Below are 22,033 nucleotides of genomic sequence, written 5' to 3'. Positions count from 1 at the left end.
AATGTGTTATGCCTTTTTATAAACATTTATAGTAGTGTTTATAATACTTCATGAATGCAATATAATGCATTATGAAGGTATGTATGATGCAGTATGCTAACTGCTTTAAGTAAAGTGTTACCGAAATAACCTAAGCTGTGAGCCACATCGTCCGTTACCGATCATCTTATATGCAAACAGTTCAAATACCAAAGCCCTTGATGACTGCACATATCAAAATATTTAAGCGGAAATTAGTGCAGTACTGGCGAGAATCTTAATACATGAAGTACTGGCTACACCTGAAACATTTTTCCATTTATGTGGCTGCTTACAGTTCATGTACAAATGTTGAAGGATTTTTGTATTTTGTCAATCGCATCATTAAAAGTCAAATAAATCAGTAAATTCAATAACAAGACAAATGACTGGTTGAAGTTCAGTGTTCAGTCCATTGAATCCATCCATCAATCTGCCAGCTGTTCTTCCAGTCCAGGGTCGGGAGGGGCGGGGGGCGCGGGGGGGGGGGTAGGCAGCACCTCTACATGGCACAAATTCAGTTTTGTGCCCTAGTTGAATCTAAGGGGGTCATTTTGTGATACGAAGTACATCAAATTATTTATAATGGCACTCATAAAATTGTATTGTGGACGGATTAGCGCACAAAATTTGGAAAGGTTATCCAACGTAACAATCTTACCTTGTCAAGGTAAAAAACACAACGACCATTATACTCTGATAACCAGCAACACACTAATTAATGTGTTGCCAACAAAGAGGTCAGTTATAGATATTACAGTTACATATATTCTGTTTTCCAGACAGAATTTACAATGAGGCAGAATGTCCAGTAGACTTGGACAGTATTAAGTTAATATGGTATACCGTGGTATTTTGGGTACAGCTTGGTATTTTGGTAATAAAATTCTCTGAGTGGGGGGGGGGAGGTGTGGTTAGGTGAAACACCACCCCAACCCCACCTCAGCAAATTTTATAGACAAGAGTTCAAAATACTGGAATAGTGTTACTTATCAAAATACTGTGAAATAACTGTATATCACAGAATGTCAGGAAGGTATGATGACATGAAAAATTGGACACCGCCCAAGCCAAATGTCCAGCACCTTTCATTGAAAAAGCTGATAAAGAAGCTCTGTAAAGCTATTCTCTGGCACCCGACACGAGGGCAATGGGGGACTGACAGGGATAATCGGCCATACTGACACTGGCTGAGGGACAGACCGCAAGCTGATTCTGCTTACTGCATGCACCCCCCCGGAAGGCGTCTGGGCATCGATTGGAACCACGTTCCTGCTCCCCGCTAATTAGACTGTGGCAACGTGTCCCTATTTGAATGTACCTCTTGAAAAAACCTTGCTAATGCAGTTCCTCCTGGAAATGTGTTAAACGGTGGGCGAACGAGGGTGACGCGGGGGATTTTACACAGGACCATGGACTATGAACATTGTGCGGCCCTGAGAAAAGCAGGCGATCGCGTGTTCTGGATCTACTGAGAGTCCTGCTCGGAGATTTCAGACCCTCATTTGGAGAAGCTCTACACAGGAAAAGGGGGGCAGACACTACGAATCACATAAAAAATGTCCTGTAGCACATGGTGATAAAATATCATTATCACTTTTCTTTTCGGAAATACTACAATGACAGCATTGGGAAGGTCTTTAAAAATCCAAAAATTTCCCTTCACAAGGTTTACTTACTGTGTGACTAAGAATTACAGCAGCTAAGATGTATGATATTAAAGATTAACGTCATATGAGTGTTACATATACCACGTGCAGAAATATTAGGCAAATGTGTATTTTATTTGTTACTTCTCAGACCAGTATTTTTAGTCCAGATTTATTCCAAATTAAGAATGGACTGTTTAAAAATACAATGATGGCATGAACGGTGATGGAATTATGACCCAGGTTCCTTCATTGCCTGACGTAAACCCCATTGAGAACTAGCGGGCTCTACTAAAGTGTGATATTTCCCAAGGTGGCGTGCAGTACATTTCTCAGAGCAGCGTCTGGGAGGCGGTCCTAGCTGCCTCAACTAATATAAGATGCCATCCAATAAAATAATTGACTGGTTCAACAGGCGATCAGCTCATGATGATCATTGAGGAGAAAGGTGGCTATGGAGGACATTAAACCTGATAGTTTGTTATTCTTTATTTACATTCAATAACTAACATTTATTATTATTATTTTTTCGGTTGATGGTGAAGAGAGAAAATTAGTGCCTTATAACTGTGTACACTGAAAGCGTTTTAATTTAATTTTTTTGCTTGTGGCAGACTAATTTATGCATTTCTTGCTAATACATTTACGTGGAGCAAAAGAAAACTTCTAAATTCACCGCTATATCTCTGCCGAAGTTTTGCTGAAAATTATCTCCAGGAAGAGCACTTACTAATAATTCTGCCTGCAGTGAAGCGCTAGCAACATCTCAGGGGAAAAAAAAAACAACCTCCTGGGGTTTTCACAAACTACAACGTCTAGTTTACAGAGAATAGAGAGATAAACATGGAGGAAAAAAAATCATCCAGTAAGGGGTTAAGTTCTGTAGCTGAAAATACTTTGTTAAGAGTAGAGGTCAGCTAAAGCTAACAGGAAATCCACTAGTGCAAAAATAACAGCTCAGCAGAACAGTGGTGTTTAGCGTGGCTTTTGAATGCACAACTCATCAAGCCTTAAAGTGGGTATGGTAACAGTAGGGGGTCCTACATAGGGCTACATAATAAAATGGACAGTGAGTGTATGCAAGTCTGATCACTGTTTTCATCAACAATGACTGAAGTCTCATTTAAGACCATAACACAAGACTACAGAGGATCTATTCGCAGAAAAGGCCACAAAACTCATTTCAGTGATTATTCTCCAACATTATACGAGCGTGTAATCATGTCATATGATCAAGGCATCAGGCACGATAGGCTTTGTCACGAAAGAGTAATATAACAGGCTGCAATCCATAATCACCCTAAAGTTCAAGTAATTTAACAAGAGATAACGATGATGATGTGCTCATGACCACAATAAAGTGTGTGCAGGTATTTAGCAACAATACAATATCATAAATGCAAGAGGACTTTATAAATATGCAAATGATACCTAATTGTGGCCTTTTTTTGCAGCATGAATGCAAAATATCCATGGAGATGATGCAAATTAAGAGCTGCAGAGATTTATCAAAGCCAGTCACAACTCGGTACGCCGCGGCTCGCGGCCCTGGTCCTGGTGGACCCGCGCCTGGGCCCGTTTTTGTTCCAGTTGGGCTCTTAATTAATGGCGCCTGATTGAATGAATCGCACAGTTAAAATCAGGTTAAAGCACACGCGTTGGCTGAGGGTGTTCTGTCATTCAGGGAGGGAGGTGTGGAAGCCTCCTGACGAACGTAGGAGAAACAGAGCTTCCCAGCACTGCCAATCAGGAATAATAAGCGGGCCAAACCATTCTCTGACTGACAACAGGAACCCCCCCCCGCAGAGCTATTTTAGTCAGAGCCGCTCAAAAATCCAAACAAGGATTCATAAAACAGACAATCCAAAAGTCATTTAATTATCTGTCTGTCTGTCTATTCTCTCATCAAATAAGTAACCATCAAAATCATAACCTAACTTAGGTCTTACATAGTACCTTGACTTACAAAGTAAATTAAATGTCATGAACAATTAAGCACGTTTTAATGGGTTCCACACACCTGTAATTTTACGCTGTTAAGAGAACATTCACAGCTGGAAAATGAGACCATTGTGGTAACATGATTTGAAAAGTGTGCTGCATTTAATCAAAAGCACTGTTGAAACTGAGACTTTATAACCTTTTCAAATAGTAATTTCTTTAAATATTTAAAATGGTCCAACGATAAAACAAAGGCTACAAGCACAGTGTTATTCTTATATTTTCAGATATATTGTATTAATTAGCGAAGTTCATTCCAGAAGCGAACCTAAAAATGCAAAGGCAGTAATATGTTTTATTCTTTTTTTATAATTAACTTTGCCTTACTAATAGCTCCATAAATCGTGATTGGCTACATTGGTTTTTCTAGCGTTTCTAAGTTTGTGAAGCAGGGCCCTTCCAATCAAGTTGAAGCAGATCTTAACCAATCAGCTTTATTGTTTCTGGAAGTCAAGGATTGTCTACACCCATCTTATGGTTTTCTTTACGAGGTTATATTAATCCCATATTTTAAATATAATGACATCCATTAGAGTGTGGCACAGGCTATGCGATGCTTCATTCCACTGGGCCACTTTTCCTCACACCCGGAAACCCATGTGACCGGGCCCGTTGACAAAAGCGAAGACCCGTTATCTCCGATTGCCAAACGAATCCTACAGATACATCTTCCTTGTTGGCACATGGACCGAGAGCCGTGTCACGGACGCACTTATTGGATCTCTGGCTGAGGACAATAAAAACCAGCTACAGAAGGCCGTTACAACAATTACAAAAAGAAGGAATGTCTCAAAATGTGACAGACGCTGAGAGGCTGACAGGGGACATGCAGGAAGTTCTCCACCAGGAGAGAATTGCTGCATATCTGGGCTGAGGAATCTGAAAGCGGGCATGATGTTTGCCAGGGCGTTTCCTCAGATTCATCACTGCCTTCGCATGTCTTTCCATTCATTCACATATTTAAAACACACCCCATCTTTGAGGAGACGTGCGGAAAAAATGTCAAGCGCATCAGGGGCTTCTGATTCCCAGAAGGAGGCTCCACTGGAGGTATAAAAAGAGGCTCTTTTCTGAAGGTGTATTTGCACCAGAGTCAGGAGAATGAGGGTTACTTAATCCAGGGGGCTCCAGAGGAGCGCGAAGCCCAAGAGTATCGATGAGGTCAAAGTTCAGCTCCTTTACGTGAAACTGTACTTCTTAATTTACACTGTATGTGTTTTTATGAATGAATCTGCTCAGCAACATTGCGAAAACCATTCTTATCAGATGAAATATCTTTATCTCTACAAATTAACTGAGATTAGCACTTTATATTAAAAGTTGCCATCTTGTTTCTGAAAAAAAAGTAATATAATCTGTTTTACTACAACACTAAAATTGCCACCAATACTAAAATGCTACAGATGAATATGCATGGCTGCTGTTAAATTTACTACTGATAATAGATATACCTTTAAAAATAAATTGATTGCACAGTTACTGGAACTGCAGGGAAGGTGATTCACAACAAAGTAACCAGGTACATTTATATGGCTTTTCAGATCACATTCATAAAAAAATGGTATCAACAAAGAATTGGTGCTACAATGAATCCAGCAAAGCAGGATGAGACAACTGGCCCCTACTATGCAGGAAACATAAAAAAACAGGCAAATATAAGGAAGGGTATCATGGGAATTATTTTCTGTTGATAGGAAATTTTACTAAGAGCCACTGTATAGACATTTCACAAAACAAGCAGTATTTATTGTTTAAAAGAAAAACAAAATCATTTCAGAAACCAAGAAGAAGCAGGTTTGTTGCCCTTTTCAGAAGCTCGATCTCAAAAGTTTTATAAACTGCAATAAGTCATTACTAGGGGCCGAATTAACATTATCATCTTCTGAGGTGATTAGCACACAAGCCATACAGCTATACAGATATGGAGTCATTCTTCTGATCCTAGTTCAGTTATCAGTCTGATCCCAGTCTCACTTGCTGAACTAGCTGAGCATCAATCACGGCTGTTTGAATGGCATTAAGCTTTTCATTCAGATTTACATGTATATATTTTGAAGACACTTTCATTCAAAATCGCATTCAAGAGGGACAGATGATATATCGCAAGCTGTCAAATAGTCAAATAGACACAAGAGCAGGTAGGCTGAGCTTCCAAAGAATCACCAGAAGCTAGTGGAAGTTATCGTTGAAGCAAGAGTTACATAATAGTAAAAAGGGGTAATAATACTTTATTGATCACTGTGGGGATTTTTTTCATCTACACTATCTAACACACCATGAGATGCACATGTAGGTGACAGCAAGCTTGGCAGCAAAGGGCAACCACACGTAGCGGCACCCATGGAGACAGGGGTTAAGGGCCTCACTCAAGGGCCCACAGATGAGACCATTCTGCTAAAGCTGGACTCAAACCAGCAATCTGCCGATCACAGGCACAACCTGCCCACTAACACACTATCTCATAAGAAACCTATTCAAATGAAAGGCAAAATAGCAAATAAACAAATGAATAAAATGTGAACATTTTCTTTAGTTGATTATTCAGTCCCATGCTAGCTCACTAGCTCACAGTATTTTCACAGTCACCCCCCCCCCCCCCCCCCTTTTTTTTAAACTTCAGTTTTCTGGAACATTCCCTTTGACCTAAAAGTGGAGATAATCACGGATAAGAGCAACACCATTAATTCACTGATTGCCAAGGCCTGCCGGAATGACTCCTGCTAGCGAAATCCGTTCGTTTAAAGCCGCGTTTCAGCAGACCCTCATGGATATTGGGAGATTAGGACACCATCTCTGAATGGTTTATTATTCAGAAATATGACGTGTTTAAAATTTCAAATGCATTCCCCAAATTGTGAAGGACTATTAAACCTTCCTTGTGCCAGGCGTTACAACCGATATCCTGATTTATATTTCATAGCAAATCTTCGGGACTGAAACGAGATCGTTCTCTCCCTTCCTCTGTCCTGCTAATTCGCATTGTGATTCGGCGAATTAGGTATTTATGAGGGAATCCGGAGTCAGGGGTTTGACGAAAGTGTCACAAATCAAGTCTGAGCTGGCAATCAAGCTGCATATTGTGATGAAGAGGCAGTGGAAGCTAACTAGTATGGAGCAACCAGAGGTCAGACAGCAACCTGATTCATTAAACAAACCAGCTACAACTGGATATACTGCAGTTTCACTCTTAAAAAAAAGCTTGTGGGAGTTTTACTTACACAAAAATGTTCTGAGGGCAGAACGAAAAATGATTGGTTCAGAGAGATAACCAATCAGACTATAAAGGAGGTGGGTCCAAGCAAATAGAGCAGGTCGGACAATGACATGTGATTGGTTGGTAATGTAAGCAAAACTCCCATGAGCTTAAAAAAAGTTAATAAAGATGATCTTCTCACATGGTGAACTTTTTGGGACTGCGAAAAAGCTATTATTGTGTGATTTAAAATTAGGGAATATGAAATGACTGATTAAGCAAAGCAGTAATGTCCAAGCTAATGGGCTGTGTGCTGTACGCAGCAGCCAGCTTTCGATGCATTTGATTTTGAGCCAAGATAATATTTGTCGTGCAGTTAAATGCCAGAAACGTTTGTGGGAAAAAAAGCAGAAATAAAATACTAAACAGAGACCAAAAAACTAGGTGAGACATGCATCAGTGTTTGGTCACAGTCCAATATCGGTAATTCATTTTTTTTCTTTCAAAACTGCTTAATAATAATGACCATGCGGATGACAACAAAACTAAATTTTAATTAAATTCTATTCACGAGTCTCTGGACAATGTGGACAGCATCCGCTACCCCCAGAGTCCCAGCACCCCCCCCCCCACACACACACACACACACACAAAACAGGCAAATGAATCCCCAGAACACTGATTAACAGCCCAGCAAGAGACAGACTGGTGTAGAGCCTCCCGCCCCCCCTTCCTCCTGTAGTATCTCACAATATCATCTCCATTTCTCAGGTCTAGGTGTCTATGCACTAACTAGCACACCACTATACTCCAACAGTACCTATAGAAACCAAGATACATTTTAAGCAATCTGGCAGGTGAATCACAAACCCCAGGGGTAAAACAATAACCATGCATACCTCTTCATAAATAACTATAGCATACTTGTCTATGTATTCATTATTATCCTGTATGTCTAACTTCACACGTTCTGTGTAAAGCCATTGTTAAATGCCATTGTGTTTCACCGTATGTCTGCATATTTTGAAATGACAAAAAAGCTTGACTTGACTTGACTTTCTCGGACAACTTTCTGGTGTCAGAGTTTAGATTTTCCATTAAATTATACCTCAAAAACCAGGTGAACAGAATATTAAAGACAATCAGGAGTAAAGCCAAGCAAGGTGGCCCAAGGTCTGACACGGGGTTTTATTTTTTATATCAAGCGGCGACTTTTGCTGTCTGTCAGTCCCAAAATAAAAAGTCAACAATCCAATGTTATAAGACCCTGTGCGTTTTGTTTCCGCTTGAACGACTCTGCGAAGGTCCTTGGTTTGGCCTGTTGTCCCTGTCACAGCAGTCAGCCTGTCAGCGATCCCCCCTGGGGCCAGAAGGGGGAGCAGCTGAGCAAGGAAGTGACAGCGAAATGCAGGGATGCGCAGCTAGCTAAAGATCTGCGCGACTCCGTGTGTTACTTACCAGCAAGACCTGGCCTGGAGGGGGGCCATTTAAAAACTATTTTGGTATTCCAGTACAGACACCATTAAGGATTGGGAAATCCAACCTGCTTAGAGTTTTTCGGTTTCACCACTACAGAAACAACGTGACAAGTCACTTACATACCGATACTAAGAAGCAGACCTTCATGTTCCAGCTATTGATCAGTTCACGACACAGGATTCATCGCTATCCAGTAAGAAACAGGCTCAAAAAAATCGATTACTTCAGGGGCGTAAAAAAAATGCATTGTCTCAGAAAATACTTCACAAAATAAATCTAAAAGAATACAATGAGACACACATAGCAACACAAATAGAAACCTATCGTCACACAGCCTTCAGTGAACTGTTAAAAGTTTTAAAAGGATCTGCATGGATAGTGGTCATTGAACGCAGACTTGCATGGTTTTCCTATCATGCGTTCCAATGCCACACGGATAGTTCAAGTCGTGTCACCCTGTAAGAACGCAGCAGGTTATCGACATCTAGTCTACATGTTTGGACACAATTAGTGCCTTTTAATACTGTACATTTATCAATACATTAAGCTCTTCCAATAAGACAGAGAGATGACTTCCTCAGACATCTTTTCATTGGTCAATTAGATGTCAAACGCTATCAGTAGGAGAATGGACATGTTCCATCTATACTAAAACGTCACAATCGTCAAGAACTGGACATACGTGGTTTCATCAGGCAGCAATGATTTGCTAAATGTCAGTGGACTGGAAGGGCAGTGATTCTTTGATTTCATTTCTTTGCATCCCTGTCAGAGTGGCCTTGTGGGAAGAGATGGCCTTCTGCAATGTTGTTAAATTCAAACGATGGTTTGCTAAGCTTTAATTCATTGCAAAAATCATGTCAATCCAAACACACTGAGTGAGAACTTCAACTGTTTTGAACCAAATTTGGACCTAAATGTAAGTAAATGGGGAAATGATGAGAAGGAGAATTAAGAACACTTATTTTCACCCCTTTGATTAAAGATACAGGTTGTTTTGAGTATTTGTGCATTTCATTTACTGTAGTTAATAATTACTCAAGAGTTCTTAGCTTGAAGAATTAAACAGGCCATAAATTATGTTTGAGACACTCAAATTAAAATTAATTTATTCTGGTTTGTTTAAATTTCATACAGAATTAAATTTAAGGGAGCACATTTTATTAGAATAGCCAAACCTGTAACAATTTTAAATTAAAACAGAGTTCACCACAGACCTATTAAAATGATAGCGTCCTTGAATTTAGCTTAATGTGATTTAAATGAATTTTTCAGTGAAGAGCTCAATCAAAAAAAAAAAAAAAAAAGCTGTTAATGCAAGGACAAAATCTGGATTGTGTTGTCTCTCGTACACAATTCAAATAAACTAAGCATCCATAAAATATCCCTCCATCTTCCAGTCATTTCCAGTACATGATCAGGGGGGAGGACAGTTAACATAGTACACAAGGTTGGGGACACCCTGAGTCACTGGTGTCTCACCCTGAGTCACTGGTGTCTCACCCTGAGTCACTGGTGTCTCACCCTGGATCACTGGTGTCTCACCCTGGATCACTGGTGTCTCACACTGGACCACTGGACCACTCATTCACTTCTATGGGAAAAATGCTAACGCTAACTATGACAACCTTAACCACCACCCTGCCTTAACCATAACCACAAGTAACCAAGCAAAATACAAGAGTTCATTTTTAGTTTTTTCATAGCAGTCACTGATTTTTATAAAATAGAGTTTTCCCTTATTGGGACCAGGCAAACGGATATTTATCACGTTATGGGGATATTGTGTCCCCATAAGGATAGGTATACCCGCTCGCAAACACACACACATGCGCACACACACATTTGCATTGATATCATTAATATCTATGTGAAAAACCCTAATCCAAACAACCTTAATCCATACCCAGCTCTAACCTTAACTATAAGTAGCCAAACAAAATAGAAAACGTTTGACATTTTTAGTTATCTGACTACAGTCACAGATTTTTGTAAAACTGATTTTCCTCTTGTGGCGACTGAAAAAAATGTCCCCAGAAGCTTAAAAATAAGAAGAAGAACACATCCAAGTGTCCAAAAGACGGGCCTGAATTTCATGAATACAGGAGAGATGTAACACAGGAGGTGACCCACACCGTACACCCTCATCCTCGCAGGACACCTAGGCAGAGGGGCTTTACTCAATATCAACCAAAAATCAGATCCTCAAAAGCTCACCTGTCAAACATCAGAGTGCAACGGATGCAAAGAGAGAACTATAGCTGCCATCCTGAAAGAGCTAAAGGAGCCCTTCGGTCCTCAAAGCTAAAAATCACCAGCGGTAGCAGAGCACCCGGATGCAACAGAGGGGCAGCACTAGGAGGCGGCGTCTGGCTCGGTGGTGTACCTCTGATCGGAAGGTCGCCAGTTCAGATCCTAAAGTGGACAGAGGGGGGTTCACTGTCAGGGCCTTTAACCCACAATATCTCCAGGAACTCAGTAACACCTCAGTAACTCTGCTTTCTCAAAAAAAAATGTTGCTTTGGATAAAAGCATCAGCTAAATAAAAACAAAGAAACAAAAAAAAATACACTGAGAGCAACCAGTAAAATATTCATGCGTGAAAGCATCATGCTGCGGTTTAATTTGCGTGCAATGCTCACAGGCTTTTCATTCATAAGCAAAGGCAGCAAATACACATGTCCTGCCTGGAGAATTTCCGGGATTGAGAGCCATTATATACAGGGCAACTTTTTCAGCAATGTTGCCCAGCAACCAGGTGAGACAAAGGGCAACTCATCTGGATGATCTCGTAAAGTTTCCCACTGCCGATTAAAGTTTTTCCGATAAATATTTCTTACCCAAAATCAATGGGAACAGGCCTGAGTGACATTAGTCAGCAACATCGCCTGGCAACGTCGCTCAAAAATGTTTTTCAGGTGCATCACAACTCACATAATGTCGATAGCCAGCAAATCTACGTGCCAAGCAGCCCTGAAACCGCACAGCACAGACGGGCAAGAGACAAAAGACACTGGGAACGTTCATCACTGAAGCGCAGGTGTGATTCTCACAGGGCCCTGAGGCATGGAGTCAGATGGCGATGCCGTCAACGATGCTAATGGCACCAGTTACAGCCCCCATCGAGCTTTCCGGATACCGAGCCACATTCTGTCAGTGCGACGAACTACTGAACACACAGAACCAGCTCTCCCAATTCTAACTACGGTGCCATAACCAGAGGAGGACACAGGCACGATTGCACCAAGGGATAAGCGAGTCAATAAACAAAGCAACTCACACACCACCAAAAGGGATACATTCAAAATTCATATCCTAAGCTTGCATTTTCACACTTTTATAGAATTGAGATATTTCTTTTTGTCTGTGCCGTCCTGATCTCCATTACACACATACTGGTGGGCTCAGGTTAGGGTGCCAGTTAGCGTGCAGTGGTCCAGAGCAATTGGGGGTTACTGGCCTTGGTCAAGGGCCCGATGGTGACATCAATTTACTGGCTTCGGGATTCAAAACAGCAACCTTCCGTAACCCACTGAGCCACACTCACATGCTGATAATTAGTATTTTTCCTCAACTGGCATCAGAAATAAACTTCATGACTTCTGTTTTCACTCTGAGATTGCAGTGTGTGGCTCAGCAAACTAAAACGCTGCGCCTGTGATCAGAAAGTTGCTGGTTCGAGCCTTAACAGAATAGTCACATGTCCATGGGCACTTGAGCAAGACCCATAACCCTTTGGTTCCACAAGGTGGCTGCCCCTTTGCTGTGACCCCCAAGCTTACTTACACCTGTATGGAGACCAAGATGGGCCAAAGAGAATTTCCCCACCGGGATTAATAAAGAAGAAGGATACTTATTTTCTAAAACCAACAGTATGTCATAATCATAACAGTCTTTTTGTTGTTATACCTTCAAAGAGATTTTTGACCAAGATATAGATAGTCACTGTGGGGGTGATTAAATCGAGTGGACTCAGTCTTTTAAAATCCATTACTTCTACCAAAGATCTGTGTTTAGAACCTCCCAGGGCCCTTGGGTCTATCACAAATGTCCCAGTGCATTGTACCAAGCTGCACTAGTCCAGTTCTTATTCTGCAATGCTCCATTGATTCATTCTGCTTAAATGGATGTGGGATCACCCCTTAGGAAGTAGTGGGTCAATTACCAAATCATCCATCTACCTATAGTGCTTATCCTGTTCAGCAGTGTTTCCCTATCCGGTCCTTCGGGACCCTCAGAGAGTCCACTCTTTGGCTGAAGGAGAAGTGAGGGAGCAAAAATGTGATCAATCTGGCAGGGGGGCTGGGAGGGAGCAAAAACATGGACCGTCTGTGGGTCCCCCAGGACCAGGCTGGAAAACATTGCTGTGCGCGGTTACAATGAGCCTGGAACTTATTCCAAGGTGTAAGACAGGGGGCACAAAAAATGGGAGGCCAGTCCATTGCAAGAAACACATGCACACACTCTAAAGGAGATGACCCCAGTTAGCCTAACTGCATGTTTTTCTGACTGGTGGGGGGGTTCCATAGAGGTAGCCCACACAGTATGGGAAGAACATGGTAACCCTAAGCACACAGCACAGGGGCACGATTCAGAACCCCAATTCTGGACCTGTGAGGTGACAGCGCTACCAACTGTGCCACAGTGCCATCAATAGTTCACCAAGTATGAATGCAGGAGAGAGGTAGGTGTCCTGAAAAGGACTGGGATAATCCCTAATCTGCTAATCTCCCCATCTGTTTGCTTCGCATATTGCCATCTTTCCATGAAGGATGCTATTGGGGAGCCACAATTTCCACCCTCAACATGATGGTGCATGTTGCTTCAGAACAGTGACCCGTACTGGGCAGGAAACAAACCGAGAGGCTTTTGCATAATCACACTGTTTTTATTTTCAGCAGACAGTAATCTGAAGCTAAATAATGCCGGTGGAGGCAAACGGTAATATTTTGATGTGTTTAAAGACAGACATAAAATTTAATCAGTCACTAGTAAAATAGCACTCGGCTTTAAAAACACTAAAGAAAATCACATTTATTGTGATTAGCTCCTGTAAGAAATTGTATTTTACATTTGAAATAGCCTTGTAATTGCTAAGCAATTTCACGCATGCCAACGTCAATTGGCGTACAACATCTGTAATGAGGGTTTATGTTCATTTTTATAATATCCGTTTTATAAGGGAATATGGTCCGTGTTGATTTGCGTAGCATGTAAGTTGGTACTTTCTGGGTGCATTTGGGAATGAATCTACCTGCTGATACTGAGGTCATGGTGTTGATTGAACTTCGCTGCCCTGACAGAAGGGGGAGCCATTTTTTACCCCACTGCTTTTCCTGCCACAGAATTTGAATCAGTACTAACTAATTAGTTCTTAATTTGAACGTGCACCATTGCAAACCCGTGTCTTGTGCCCCCCATCTATACGGTGGCCCAAACCCAACTTCACAGTGGCCCGGCCGGGCTCTGCTCACCGTCCTGCGGCTAGCATGAGCAGATCTGGTCTCCAGAGAGCCAGACACCTACTGTATCTCACAGGTAGAAGCAGTGACACTTTGGGTTCCGCTGCTAAAGCTTGTTATCTTTCGGATGGATGAGCTTTTCGCGCTTCCTACGAAAAAAGTCAGATTTGTAGAGAAACAATAAAGAATACAAGCGAGCCGTCACTGTGCACACAAAGCTGATATTAATATTATTCCCTGCGGACGGGGGTCTCCGGAGAGGCCATGTCATGCTGTAAGGGTTCCCACTTCCTTCTTAGAGCTCAGATACACAGCCCCTATCCTTCCCTTTTACTAAGTCAGGTACTCAGCCAAGGGCACCGCATGCTCCTTTTTGAAACAAACACTAGTGTGACTATTGTTACTATTAATGTACATGTTTTTACTGTGTAAAGGTGTCTATTTTTCTATCCATCCATGCATCCATCCAACCATCCATCCATCTGTCATGAAGGGTGGAAATTAGGACGATTTCAAAGGCGCCTGAGTGACAGGAGGCCTAAAAAATCTGGAAAATAATAGGGCTGGTCTGGGTTAAGGGCGAAACATGATATGCTTTCATGGGGAAGTGACTGAATTCCGAAAACCGTTATCACCTGAATAAAGTGAGTAGGAGGCGAGTCTGACAACGCTGACCGACTTCTTTCTGATCCAGCACCTCGGCGCTGCCCTTCACTTCCACATCATTCATGACGCATACGTGTTCGGATCGAGAGGAAACGGAATCAAGCACGGCATGAGGCACAAAGAATAATGTATCCGTCTCCCAGATATGAACTCGGAAGACCTGAAATTTATTCTATGTTCAATCAATTGCAGAAAGAGTAAAGTAGTCCTTCACTCGCAGGACTGAATAAAGAATAAAAACATAAAGTTACAATGATCATGTGTTGTGTATAGACCTGGGAAAACACACAGCAAGGAAACATTTTTTAAGCTGTGTTTCAGTGCTCTGAATATAAACAAATCCTGACCTTGAAAACACATATTCAGAAATTCGACAGTAGAAAATATATGATATCCAGGCCAAATCTTCACTCTTCTTGTCGAAATCATAATTACTATGACAGCTACATATTCAGGCACTCTAGACCAGAAAATAAACTCTACTCTGCCAAAATCTTCATCACTCTTGTTGTGGAAATCATAATTACTACGACAGCTACATGAAATACAAAATACAAATGACCAGACAGATACAGTAAAGCAGACATACCTGTAATTAGAGACTGATATAATTGGTTAATCATTATTAAGTCGTGCAAAAGTGCAGAGCGCTTGAATTTGAATGAGCTGCGGTTGGGTTTCCTAAAATGAAAAGCAGAAAACAGAGATTATGTAATAAACCTAAAGAAACAAAACAGATTTCTGAGACTGATCTAGGCTATGTGGTTGAGAATCAGGAAGAGAGTGTGTGTGTGTGTGTGTGTGTCTGTATCTGTGTGTGTGTGCAGGGGGACATGTAGATGGTGTAAAGTATCTCAGAAACATGTTGCGTCAAAGGCCTGTTCATTTCTGCCCTGAGAACCGTCAGCGTGGGTCTGTCATGTTATGATGAGCACAGTGGGGAAGAAATGCCTTTAATTGTCCATAAATTACACTCATACCCCTAAGATTGCACGTGGGGCATAGGGAGCATCCCTCTGCCTCCCTTTCATCCCACCCAAAAAAAGGACAGGGTCACTGTTAGGCAGCTGCTACACCTCCAGTCACAAAAAAATAAAATACAACCACCGCAAGCACAGAAGGTGACAGACAGACATAAAAATTAAAAAGAAAAAAAAAACAACAAAAAAAAGACATATGGTGCAGCTTCAATTATCATTTGTTTTCTCAAGCGCCATAAACTCGGATCAAAATGATTCATATAATTGGCCATTTTAGGTCATTAAACCTGTGACAATTTATCACAAAGGCATTTAAAATAAACAGCTGCAAGTTAATATAAAAATAATAAATTAACAGCAGGTGACTTGTTAGAAATACAAAATATATATTTATACATATAATAAAAATTGTTTTACAAGGTAAAATAATCTGCATGCAAAATGCATTTTGTGAGTATAGATCATTATAGTATTAATTGTTTTTTTTTTCTTTTTACAATTGCATGCACGCATTTATTTACTTATTGTTGTGGCCTGGCATCCCACCCAGGCTCTTCCTCTATATCCTGGGACGGGCTCCAGGCTCATCGCAAATTTGCAGTAGATAACCAGTTATGGAAGATGGATGGATATTTTGTCAGGCTCTCCAGTGGAATGAAGAAGAGAAATTCTGTGCTGTGGTATTTCTTCATTACGGCGGGCAGAGCCCAGGATCACAGCGGGCAGCCGGAGGGGAGACAGGTCCCAGCTGCCTTTCGCACAGCACCGGGCCACCGCCTGACAAAGGCCAACAGGCAGCACGACACACTCACAGAGTAATGGATGCCTGGCCATCAAAACAGTCAGTTCGTCAATATTAACTTCCAACAGAAGCCCAAAGACACAGTGCATGTGTTGGGATAGTACAGGCTATTACTCAGCTATATCTACTGATTCTGATCTGTACAAACTATGGTGGCGGCAGGGGGCAAATCTGAAAAAAGAAAAATCACAAAGACTACTAATCTTGATTCATGCCACACCCAGGCATATTAATCAAACCCGCAGCCATATTAATCAAATCCAGACTAATTCACAGTACACACTCTCTTGTTCCACTGCAGTCAAAAGAGTTGCTGTATCAGCTGTCCAGGTTTTTATTGTACCGGTTATGAAAATCACCGCACCCACTGTCCCGGCTTTAAAGTATCCTAATTTATTGACAAAAGAGCTGTCTCAACACACCGGCGATACCCCCATATCTGAACGCAACGCAGGACCAGGTGTCATGAGAGATTGGGCAGTGTCTCGAGAAAGGGGGTGTTTAAAACAGACATCATGCCGCGCTCGCTAGTAATGAACGGTCGCGCACAATGTGCGTCCTGATGTGTGACAGACAGAATGCGCGGGAGCGCAGGCCAGTCGTCGCGACACCTGCGACATTTTGTAACGATCCACACCGCTGAGCACCTGTATATTACAGCAGGGGGATGATGCAACCTCAGTGCTACAAAGATTCACGGAATATCTGTGCCTTTCTATTTGTGTGAGTCAGTAAGCGCTCTGTGTGATGCTGAGAGCGAGGCGAGGATTAGCCCGTAGGCTAATCAAGAAAAAATTCCCAGATTTCCACAAAGGACATAAACCGTTAAATCTCAGGCAGCCAAAAAGATTGTAGAGTGAATTACTTCAATGTGAGGCTTTAGGACATAGATACCATTATAAGTACACTAAAACTTTGGTGTGCATGTATTCATTATTTATCCTAGGATTGGTCTTGTTTGACGAGGATGCAACCCTTGCATACTTGACTGTACTTGTTTTCTCGTCTACCGTCATCTTCCATTGCCGCAGATCAGTTACAATACTGAAGAACAGAAGTACAGAGGAGGGTAGAAATTTCCAGATGTCGTTCTTGCCCCTCCCCAAATATCAAGGGCACATCGGCTGCACACTCCTTGGGGGGGAACTGATTGCACGATCCGGAACAAATTGTGTTTCGATCTGCATGCGGACAACAGTCCACCTGTTGAGTATCCCTGTTCTAAAACGAGCCAATGGGCTTATTATGAATGCTAACAGATGACTCCAACACGAAGACCAACATGGAGCCCGGCGTCCCTCGTGCTGCAGCCTCTCTGCCTCATTGTAACACCAAGTGTTATTAAGATGAGGCACGCCGCCCCCTTACCGCACAGCTACCGGAGGCTTGGGGCCAGGAGACGAGAGCATTCCTCAGTGTTTTTTCATCAGACTGAAATGAAACTAACCCTGCAGTACCAGGTGAGAATGTGCTTTAAGCCAAACCGCTTGCTGCTCGAAGCTGCCCGAATGCGAATGCATCCTCAGGATACACAATCTCATGATGAATAGAGAGGAGAAATCAGCATTTTAAATGAACATTTTCCAAGTTAGCAGCACACTTTCTGCATCGCCAGACCTCCAATGAGCACACTCTGCTCGTGGGATCCTCTCCCTGGACAGTAGGGTGTGCTTAGGTGAGACCTACCTGCTCCTTCACGGAAGCCAAGATAGCAGAGGTGGTCTCTGTCTCGGTGGCATCCCCATTGGAGCTGTTTAGTACCGGGTTCAGCATGGTGGTCTTTTCTGCGTCAGAAGCTTGCTCTGGTACGGGCATAACTCCTACACGACAAGTCAACAAACCCTGGTCAGTCTGGCATTTCCAAAGTACCACACCAAAGATATTAATATAATACAGTGCAAAAGTCTACAGTTGTTTACCTGGGTAGTAAGTGTACATTTGGTCAGAAAAAAACACAATTCAACATTATTATATGCACACACAGAGTATCACAAAAAGCCCAGTAATTCCTCTGTTGTCCAAAAAGTTACTGATATCTTGTAGGACGAACATCACTTTCCCAAACGTGCCCTCGGGGGCCATTCCAGGTTTTCATGAAATTTCACCACCAGAGCACTTAAATTAACTTAATGGCAATTATAAATAAATTGATGGGGTAGTGATCAACCAAACATGATGTGCTTGTGGTCAAGTCAACAAAAATATGGGTACATTGGATGGTTACTATAAATGCTGGAATCACTTCAAGATAAGATGTGAAATGGCTAAGCTAACATAGTTTGACAGACGTAAAATCAGTTGTACACTACCACGAATATCATTTAAAGTAATTTCCTTTGGTAGCCAAATACACAAATACACACACACACACACACACACAGACACACAGACACACACAGCCTTGGTCTTTACTGATACCTGAATCAACAGATCAGGTGATTTACTATCTGGGTTGCCATATTAACAGAACACTTACTGACTATGTACGCAGTATGAATCACTGACAGACAACCCCCTGACCAAGCCAGCTAAACATTCCCATTAATGACAAATGACCCACAACACGCCGGTATCCATCCATCCATCCATCCATTTTCCAAACCGCTTATCATACTGGGTCGTGGGAGGTCCGGAGCCTATCGTGGAGACAATGGGCACGAGACAGGGAACAACCCAGGATGGGGGACCAGCCCATCGCAGGGCACACTCACACACCATTCACTCACTCATGCACACCAATGGGCAATTTAGTAACTCCAATTAGCCTAAGCATGTTTTTCGGACTGTGGGGGGAAACCGGAGTACCCGGACGACATGGGGAGAACATGCAAACTCCGCCCAGGCGGAGACTCGAACCCAGGTCCCAGAGGTGTGAGGGAACAGTGCTAACCACTGCACCACCATGCCGCCCCCACGCCGGTATCAAGAATGTCAAAACCCAAAGTAAACCAAACCTACGCGGGAAAAACCACGACTTTCAACCCCAGCTTTAAATCATCTTTATCATTACATAGCTGCACAAAACAACAGTGAGTCGGTCATTGACTGCACATACAATTAGTGATAAAGAGTATAAAAACACATACTGAGACAAATGAATTTGGGGAACATCGACTGCCCACACTGCGTCCAGCCGAGGAGCTGCATCCATTAATAAAGAGAACTTTCCTCATATATCATGACAGTATGCCTCCACAGAGGAGAGGTCTTAGAGAAAATCTAATTATGTCTACTTAAGCTTCTATTTTCTAAAAGTTAATCTAATTTAATCTAGCTTTCACACATTAGCATGCTGTGTTATATAAGTCGCAGTGGAGACTGCCACGCAAACCTCAGTGAGGATCTGTGCCAGTCTGGGTTCCTGTGGTGCCTATGATCTCCGGAGAAGCCGTGGACCATATACCTTAACCTAATAGACTGTTGTAGGTTCCATGCTTCTATCTGACAAATCAGAAAGAAAAGTGCCACCATGCTGGCAGAACTTGACAGCACTACAGCTTGAATACGAATGTACTACGGCGACCGGTTCCTGGAACTGCCGCTGCTCCATCCCAGATTTTAATTCGATCCAATCAGAAAAGCTGAGCTGACGGGACGGCTTGCAGTGGCCTGCGGCGGCGGCTCCTTCATCGCCCCGCTCGCCTGACCCGATGATGTGTGAATATCAGCCACTCTGCGGAACGCAGGATCAGGTACTAATGATCAGCCGAGGGCGAATTTATGAGGTTCAAAAGCAGAAAAGAACCTGCCCTCTTGACTTTTCAAATGACTGTTTTTACAAGATAAAAAAACATAAAACAAAACCAAGAACCATAGTTAATTGAGGTAATCCCTAGAGGCAACAGACTATCTGAATTAAGGAGTGTGAGAGTCTGCAGTAGCAGGGTTGCCTGCCCTCCCACATCTGGCATGACACGCACACAAGAAATCTTATAGCAAATCTATAATATTAATTTATAAACCTAAAATTAGCTACATAAAAAGCATTGGAGGTAGTCTGCAACCCTGCAGATTATTTGCAAGGTAATAAAACTGTTACATACATATAAATGGGAGTGCATGTGCGTGCAGACTTGAATTTGTCCTTCTAGAACATGTATAAAATAGAAGGGGAAAAAAAACTTTAAAACTTTTTTTTAAATGTCATTTGGCAGTAATATATACCTAATTAGTTGTGTGTGACAGAGTCTCGCTGGGTGGTGAACTTGGTGAAGTTCACCACTGCTGCTTTTGCATGAGTCCTGCATGCACTCTTTAAGCATTGCGCAGTCATGGAAAGTATGCATGTTTTCTGAGAAATGTAACAAAAATGAGGAGGATAAAAGCAAACAAGAACTGGTCACCAACAGACATTCGTCATTCAACGTATATAAATTTTGTCCGTCAAGAAGATTCTGAAAAAAGCAAGTGATTTGATGGTGTTGCTTCAGAGCAGCAACAGTAACTAATCTGATCATTTACGTCTGAGAAATCAGTTGTCAGAGTAACCAAAATGTGAGTGAACTACAGGCATCCCGCTTCTCTTGGAATACTGTATATGGTATTTCTAAAAGGGAAATCTATTTCGGTATTTCCCAATAAAATATGCCAGAGGGAGTATCGTCATACCGATACCACCACCCCCCCCCATCCATCCGTCTCCATGACATAAATATGTAGGTGACAATCTGCAACTAGTACTGACTTTCCATCCAATGTAAAGACAGAGTCCCCTGGAAAATAATGACTTCGATTTGGCTACAGTTCATTTTAAGTACATTTTCCACTCTTGTTTTATAAATATTGCAATTTTTTTTGTAGTTCAGCCCTGATTTGTATGGAAATAAATTAATAGAGTAGTCTATAAACCAGAGAATTGTTAGAATTGTGTTAAAAAAAATTCAAAAATTGCCATACACCATAACTGCCCAGGGCACAAGCTATTGAACTCTATTGTATGCTACCATTTCAATTTAATTTATTTTTATTTTTCACTTAATTTATTCAAGCTGCTTTTTAATGTTTTAAATTATTCTTTTGCAGCCACTAGTAATATCTCAATTTTGTACGGAAAGAAATATATATTTTTTTCTTCTTCTGAGTGACGGACAGGTAGAGGTATGGCTAACACTCACGCGAACTGGGCTTATGGATTCAAGTTTCCGAGATGAACTGTGAATTCTTGCGTACGAGAAGATTATTGATATCTGATGACAAGTAATACTGCTGGGTTCCGGAATACTCAGTGGTGCAACAAAATAAGAGAATAAGGAACAGGTGCGAATACTCACAGCCACCTGACTCATGATTGATATAACAAGAGGTCAGGCCCCTACCACCCCCCCCTACTCAGACGACCTTTCAGACTTGCAACTCTCTATAGAAACATATATCTTTTATAGTAATGTTTCAATTGGTTAGACGGTCAGTCCTAATCACTTTTGTGCCCTTAGCAGCAGACTGACCATATTTTCTCTGAAGCACATTTTAAGTAAAAACAACCCTTTAACTTGTATCCCTACAATCTATTGATCGTACTGGAGTAATTTAATTAGCTACAATTTCTCATCCATCGATTCTCATTCGCAAAGAACTTTGTGCAATATGGCCTGTGGGTAACAACAGAGAGAAACTCTAACTGTAATATGGGCGTTCCATCTAGGGTGTGTTTCTGTCTTGTGCCCTGTGCTGCCTATGATAAGCTCTAGTCCCCCCAGCCCAGGATAAGAAGTAAGGAGATGGATGTATGGTAAGTACAGGTGCTCTTAAGAATCTGTGCCTCATGCACCTTGCTAATTGACAAG

General features: G+C 41.8%; 1 protein-coding gene across 2 annotated transcripts in view; it reads right to left on the bottom strand.

Moving 5' to 3' along the window:
* Window positions 1-22,033, bottom strand: part of LOC125708726 (catenin delta-2-like) — a 260,750-nt gene that overhangs the window by 207,729 nt on the left and 30,988 nt on the right. For both annotated transcript variants that reach the window (XM_048976476.1, XM_048976477.1), the window contains exon 2: window positions 17,937-18,070. In XM_048976476.1, coding sequence (XP_048832433.1) covers window positions 17,937-18,065 — 129 coding nt within the window. In that variant the 5' untranslated portion in view covers window positions 18,066-18,070. The remainder of the gene's footprint in view (window positions 1-17,936; window positions 18,071-22,033) is intronic.

This window comes from Brienomyrus brachyistius, chromosome 15 (genome assembly GCF_023856365.1).
Source record: "Brienomyrus brachyistius isolate T26 chromosome 15, BBRACH_0.4, whole genome shotgun sequence".
NCBI classification, from domain to species: domain Eukaryota; kingdom Metazoa; phylum Chordata; class Actinopteri; order Osteoglossiformes; family Mormyridae; genus Brienomyrus; species Brienomyrus brachyistius.
Note: the sequence above shows the minus strand (reverse complement) of the source record. Positions and strands in the feature narration are given on the sequence as shown.